At 54.1% G+C, this 5904-nt stretch overlaps 5 protein-coding genes across 9 annotated transcripts; 1 reads left to right on the forward strand and 4 right to left on the reverse strand.

The window, feature by feature from the left end:
• On the reverse strand, positions 1–1580 carry KVP18_000642 (uncharacterized protein; the record flags this gene model as incomplete). Of its 2 annotated transcripts, XM_067949906.1 has the most annotated exons (2): positions 1–1325; positions 1354–1580. In XM_067949906.1, coding segments are annotated over 2 exons (1552 nt in total), but the record flags the coding sequence as incomplete, so codon positions are not given. The 2 variants fall into 2 exon arrangements, with proteins under 2 accessions (XP_067812630.1, XP_067812631.1); XM_067949907.1 differs by lacking the exon at positions 1354–1580 and having other exon boundaries at positions 9–1249.
• On the forward strand, positions 1528–2895 carry KVP18_000639 (uncharacterized protein; the record flags this gene model as incomplete). 2 transcript variants are annotated; one of them, XM_067949900.1, is made up of 1 exon in its annotated part: positions 1528–2895. In XM_067949900.1, one exon carries the CDS (start codon positions 1528–1530, stop codon positions 2893–2895), a length of 1368 nt encoding a protein of 455 aa, XP_067812624.1. The 2 variants fall into 2 exon arrangements, with proteins under 2 accessions (XP_067812624.1, XP_067812625.1); XM_067949901.1 differs by having other exon boundaries at positions 1840–2895.
• A 36-nt stretch (positions 2896–2931) lies between these two features.
• Positions 2932–3426, reverse strand: KVP18_000638 (uncharacterized protein; the record flags this gene model as incomplete). Its single annotated transcript, XM_067949899.1, has 1 exon — positions 2932–3426. One exon carries the CDS (start codon positions 3424–3426, stop codon positions 2932–2934), a length of 495 nt encoding a protein of 164 aa, XP_067812623.1.
• Positions 3427–3507: 81 nt separating this feature from the next.
• Positions 3508–4935, reverse strand: KVP18_000640 (uncharacterized protein; the record flags this gene model as incomplete). Of its 2 annotated transcripts, XM_067949903.1 has the most annotated exons (2): positions 3508–3978; positions 4003–4935. In XM_067949903.1, 2 exons carry the CDS (start codon positions 4933–4935, stop codon positions 3508–3510), a joined length of 1404 nt encoding a protein of 467 aa, XP_067812627.1. The 2 variants fall into 2 exon arrangements, with proteins under 2 accessions (XP_067812627.1, XP_067812626.1); XM_067949902.1 differs by having other exon boundaries at positions 3508–4935.
• An 88-nt stretch (positions 4936–5023) lies between these two features.
• KVP18_000641 (uncharacterized protein) lies at positions 5024–5846 on the reverse strand (the record flags this gene model as incomplete). 2 transcript variants are annotated; one of them, XM_067949905.1, is made up of 1 exon in its annotated part: positions 5024–5846. In XM_067949905.1, a coding segment is annotated over one exon (823 nt), but the record flags the coding sequence as incomplete, so codon positions are not given. The 2 variants fall into 2 exon arrangements, with proteins under 2 accessions (XP_067812629.1, XP_067812628.1); XM_067949904.1 differs by having other exon boundaries at positions 5024–5785.
• Positions 5847–5904: the final 58 nt, after the last annotated feature.

Raw genomic sequence — 5904 nt, forward strand, 5'->3', positions numbered from 1 at the left:
ACTCCCACCTGGCAGGCGCGGCACCTCCAACGGAGGCGATGGCTGACGAGAAATTTTCCAGCCCCTGTGAGGTGTCTCGACCCAAAAGAGCGTTGATCTCCGCGAGGAAATCGGCCTGTTGCTCGTAGAACCACACAAAGGTCTCCTGCTTGGGTGGTCGGCCCGGACCTCGCCGTACTCTAGGTGCGATACCGCGTCGAAATCCGTCGTCGCCTAGGGCCGCAAGGGCCACTGCCTGCTGCTTGCACAGCCAGTCCTTCGCCACTAGTTCGTTGTCCCAGGGGGGGAGGGGTGGTAGTTCGTCAGGTAACGCAGGACTGCCCAAAATCAGGGCCGCCGTGGCTACCTTGGGAAGAGGGGTACAGGCAATGCTGATGACCAAATTGTCGGACCCCGACTGTTCGAAGCGATGCCTCTTGTTGCGGGCTGACAGAGGCGGGGCTGGCCGCTTCCGCTCTGGCGACGGGGTTCTGTTTATTGACACCTGAGAAGTCTCGCTTGGAGAATACTCCGAGTCGACTCCGTGAGACCTCGTCGCTCGTCGCGGGGTCTTCTCAACGATAGGTGAGTCATTCTTCTCCACCTTGGCTGATTTGTCGGGCTTGGTGGGCGGTCGGTCAGGTTTGCCCGGTCGATCCTTCTCTTCATCAGATATTTCCGGAATGTGGAACTCGAGGCTCATCAAGTCGTTGGGTACTTCGAAATCCAGCTCATTCGCCCACTCACGGTAGCGATGGCTAACCTCCAACCATTCAATGCCGACACGCCACACGCCGTCCTCAGGCTTCTGGTTCTCAGGAGGATTCTCCAATGTCGTCTCTTTGGGAAGTGCACTCGAGAAGACCCCCGAGTCGAAGGAGTCAGGAAAGTACCAGTAATGCGTCAGACAGCGGTCAGCGCCATCGTTGGTGGGGATTCGTACTTTTCTGGTGAAAATTTCGTTGTCGTCAGAGATCCGAACGTCCAGCAGCAGGTGAGAGCACTGGGTCCACGCCCCAGTGCCCACTCGACCGCCGAGCTCACGAATTCGAGTGGCGCACATCTTGGCCAGATCCGGGTTCTCCTTGCGAAAGGCAATGAACACCAAGGGAGGCTTCCAGAGACCTGCCTCCACGCTAGTTTTGTAGAGCTCTGGCAGTAGGTCTACTGACTCGTTTTGAGTTTTGGCGGTGTGTAGTTCCAAGCGGCGAAGATTGCCAAATGAGGAGTCAGAGAGGCGGGTGTGTACAAAAAGTAGGGCCTTTTCCATGATCTGTCGGAGGCATCCCGAGTGCGGATCCAGAAGGATATCCCTAAAGAGCGACGCGGGCAACTTCACAGGGAAACTGGTTTCAAAATCACCTGTGTGCTTACTCTTTCGTGAACTCTCCTGCAACCGCGGTGTCCATGAGTACCTGCAGAGAGGATATCAGGCTCATCAGGTTCTTGGGAGTGAACAGTGGTGTGGAGCGCAGCTCCTCATGGCTGGTGAATATGCACTGCAACATAATCTCAGCACACTCCAGCAAATTCCTGTCGTCTTGCGGGATGCGCTGCCTCTCCGACCTCTCGCGGAGGGGCTTCGGAGCCGAACGGACCATTGTGATATCTGACCAAATCGCCGTTTATTGCAAGGGAAGGTTCAAACATCTAGTCCGTGGCGCATGTGTGAGAAGCTTATCTCTCAAGCTTCGTGACCTGATAATGCCGGTATCACTGGCTGATCTGCCTCGTGGTGTATTTCTGTCGATCCTTACGTTCTTACGTGGCGCAGACCGTTCCCTAGAGACATGTAAGACCAAGTCTCGACTGATGAGGGCTAGTACGCGAGTGGCCAGGCGAGTTCGGCACTTACCCTGCATGGGCACTCGCAGTCTGAGCTCCGTTAGCACGCAGAACTCGAGTCTGTACTGGTCGCTGTTCGTGGACTGTGACGTCGAAGAATGTTCCGATCTTAGGCCATTGGAGCTCGTGTCATCCTGCGCTGGGTTGTCCATGCTGGTGCGTAAGCACTGCGACATGGAGGGCGTTCGGAAGCTCACGCTTCTGGGACATTGGGCGGAGTTCTTGTGTCCTCCCAACTTGGAGGTCCTGCTTTTCAGAGGCTCAATGCCTCTGGCTGCGCTCTCAGGGCTGCCGACTTTCTTGAAAGAGCTCACACTACCACCCTCTTTCGATACCAGCATAGGGATGGGGGTTTTGCCCGCAAATCTCAGGCGCCTGACGCTAGGCACCCGGTACAACCAAGTCATAGAGGATGGGGTGCTACCTCCTCATCTGGAGTACCTGGACCTCGGCTGGAGCTACGATCAACCGCTTCCTCCCCTGCCAGTCTCCCTCAAGCAGCTGGTGCTGTCTTGGATGTTCAGTACCGCCCTGCCCGCATTACCTGACAATTTGCGTCTCTTGCGAATATCAGGAGTCTACAACAGACCTCTACCAATCCCAATAACCCAACTCACGTCGCTGGTACTTGGATGGTCATATAACAGCTCTCTGCTGCCCATCCCTTCTCTCATAAGCCTCGAATTGGGCTTTAGTTTCAACCTCCCCCTAGAACGCAGTCAGCTGCCCGCAGCTCTTGAGAGATTAAAATTTGGCCACTGCTTCGACCAGAATCTGAACGGCTTACTGCCTCCAAAGCTGGTGTCGCTAGTATTGGGTAGAAACTACTCTCAGAGGTTATGGGATCTACCAGAATCCCTTCGGAAAATTACTGTGGACCCCTTATTTTTGCTAAGTCCGGGCTTAGAACCCCAAGTTCGTCACAGAAGAATCCATGACAGTCGCCTCGAGACCCAGGTGCTACGACTACAATCCGGCAATATGCCAACTGACAGACTGGAACTTGGTAAGGTAGTGGACCGATTCCTTTACGAACCTAACAGCTTCGAAGACCCCATTGGCACACCTTAGTGAATGTTACCATGAATTCCGTCACATCTAAAATGATCACAGCTGTCCGCAATCAGCAATGACTACAGTCTTAGTGGGTCTGCCGCTATCAGTTCCGAGAGCCTCCACAGCCTTCACGATGTCCATACCCTCGATAACCTTGCCGAAAACGGTGTGCTTGCCATCCAACCACGCGGTTCGCACGGTGGTGATGAAGAACTGCGATCCGTTGGTGTTGGGACCAGCGTTGGCCATCGACAGTTGGCCCGCCTCAGTGTGCTTCAGGATGAAGTTCTCATCAGCGAACTTAGAGCCGTAGATGGACTTGCCACCAGTACCGTTGTGGTTGGTGAAGTCACCTCCCTGGAGCATGAAGCGAGGGATGACGCGGTGGAATTGGGAGCCCTTGTACCCGAAACCCTTCTCGTGAGTGCATAGCGCTCGGAAGTTCTCGGCAGTCTTGGGAACGACATCCGAGTTCAGCTCCATGATGATGCGGCCAGCGGCATTGCCATCAATGGTAAGGTCGAAGAACACTCGAGGAAGAGCCATGGGATAATCTGATATTTAGGTATTCCTCTGGGTTTTAGGTGTGGGGTATGAGATGTTTATGCATTTTTGCCTCGACGTGCATTACAGGGCAGCTGACACATATTTCACAATTGAATTGGGGTCGTACGATACTTCCGCGAGCTTCTGCAAAGCCTGCTCCAGCTGGAAGTCCCGGAGGGACAAGTACCGGTTCTTCTCAATGGGGCAACACACCATAATCCCACTTTTGCGACTGGGCACACTTGCCTTTGGCACCGAGTCCAGCGTGCGTGTGTCAACCACGAATGTAGTCCACGGAAATTCAACCAAATAGAAGCGGCAAAACTTCCAAAAAAGAAGGCCAACGCCGTCACAATTAGACGGAGGCAACTTGAAGCTTCGCTGCCACGCCAACCGCTTGGTCTGGGCCGACCAGGCGTGACTGCCAGTAGCCAAGGGCTCTCCTGTCCGGTGCATCGAAGGCTTGTAGAACCAATTAGTCTTTCGCTCAGCACGAGGCATGAACTCGAGGAGAGGAGCCTGCAAGCACGGCAACACGGGAGGATCAACAGTCTGCAAAAAATAAATAACCATCACCATCCAGGCGTAGTTGGAGAGGAAACGATACTGAGCGCCGACGATGTTCTGCGATCGGACAAACAACTTGACCAGACGACCCAATTTCGCACACCTAGAGTCGAATGTGGCGTAGAGGTAAAGCAGCTCGCTGTTCTGTAGTGCGATGTGGTTGCTAAAAGAAATCTCCACTGTGTTCGCATAGTCATCAGCGGCATTTCCGGGGTGCTGCAGAATCAGCCTGCATAGGGGAACCGCCGCGGAGGTCCGGCATTCGACACCAGAAACGAAACTGTGTCCTTGAAGCTTGTGAGCAAGTCGGTGTATTTCCTTGCTGACGCCTTTTTTGACTTCTACACCAGACAGAGTGTAGTCATAGTCCGAAAAAGAAGTTGCGAATTCCGACGATTGAGCTCCGTAGGCCGAGACAGTCGCGAAGGGATACAGCTTGCGTAGAAGCCCTTTCAGGGTGGTAATTACAGAGGCGTTCCGCGCCATCTTGTTCTTCATTCGGTCGGAGTCGTTGTGGAGCACACGGCTGACTAGTCCTCGAACGCGCTCAGACTCCCGGCACTGCACCACGTCCATCGAACCAGGACCACTGTGCATCAGAAGGGAGCTGATCTGGTATCGCATGTCTGAGGGCACATGGTTCACGAGAGCGCGTTGCTCTCCGGGGGGGAGAATGCGACCCCAAAGCAAGGAGTCCACTCGCAGGTCGAAATTATTGAAAACGTCCTGGAGCACCAGCCTCAGCAGCTCTCGGTCTATCATGGGCAGCTCTAGCAGGCAGCGAGTAAACGAGCTATTGTGGTGGCTCTCTCCAGCGTACTCATAGCGAGCTAGAGCAGTCCTCCAATCCTTGTTAACTTCGCAAATAGCATTCTTGGACACACGTGAGATATCAGCGATGGTCTCCTGCACTAATTCAGTGATAGGACCGTACACAGTCATCTTGCCGTAATCAGGGTTTTAGTGTTGTTTCATGCCCGTTACGGATCGCGTTGCGCCTTTAGCTGCACAAACCAACGCAGTCTGCTACTCAGGATATTAACAAATCTGGTATGGCGACGTCCACGTCAGTGTCCTTGTCAAAAGGTACGACCTCTGTTGACGGAAGATTCTTCGCGTTGTTCTTAGAGTACTGTAAGCTCTCTAGCTTAGCCACTCCCCCACAATGCTCAAGCATCTCGAAAATGTGCACGTAGTGATCTCCACACTGCAAGAGGCACTTAATGGCCTCCACAGCACATCTCACGAGGTAGCTGTCGTCCTCCTTGTCGAGCAGGTCCACCAGCACCGGGATAGCGCCCGCGTAAACGACATAGTCCACTTGGTTCTGGTTTCCGCCAGTGATTGCGTTACAAATGGCCCAGACGGCTTCACGCTTGACTTCGAACTCCGCAGTAGGTAGGATTGTAATCACCTGCGGTATGAGTCCAGCTTCGATTATTTGCTGGATCTGGTGGGAGCTGCCTGCAGTGATGTTTGATAGCGTCCAGAGTGCCTCCTTGCGTGCTCGCCTGGACCCGACCAGATCGCCGAGGTACTTCAGCAGCATGGGGCAGAGCTTCAGTAGCATGTCGGTCTGGTCGTTGTCCCCGGCGACGATGTTGCCGATGGCTCTGAGAGCAGGCGTGTGGACCAATGTGCTCTCGTGCATGACCAGATCTGACAGCCTCACTACCAGTCCTGAATGCAGCATGTAATCGACCAGTTGTTCGTTAGGGTTCTCGTCGCAGTCTGTCCAATGGTAGAGGATCCAGCAACAGCCCCTCAGAACCTCCACATCCGAGGTCTGCATCAAGAATTGGAGAGCTGGAAGCGCTTCGCGAATGTGCTCATACGCGGGCTCCGGCTTGGAACTGCAAAGATTCGATAACAACCATACACCGTTACGGATGAGCCCAGGGTCCTTCATCT

This window comes from the organism of the source record quoted next, assembly GCF_019968955.1.
Source record: "MAG: Porospora cf. gigantea A chromosome Unknown PgA_NODE_1444_length_5904_cov_391.389, whole genome shotgun sequence".
In the NCBI taxonomy this organism is placed as follows: Eukaryota; Apicomplexa; class Conoidasida; order Eugregarinorida; family Porosporidae; genus Porospora; species Porospora cf. gigantea A.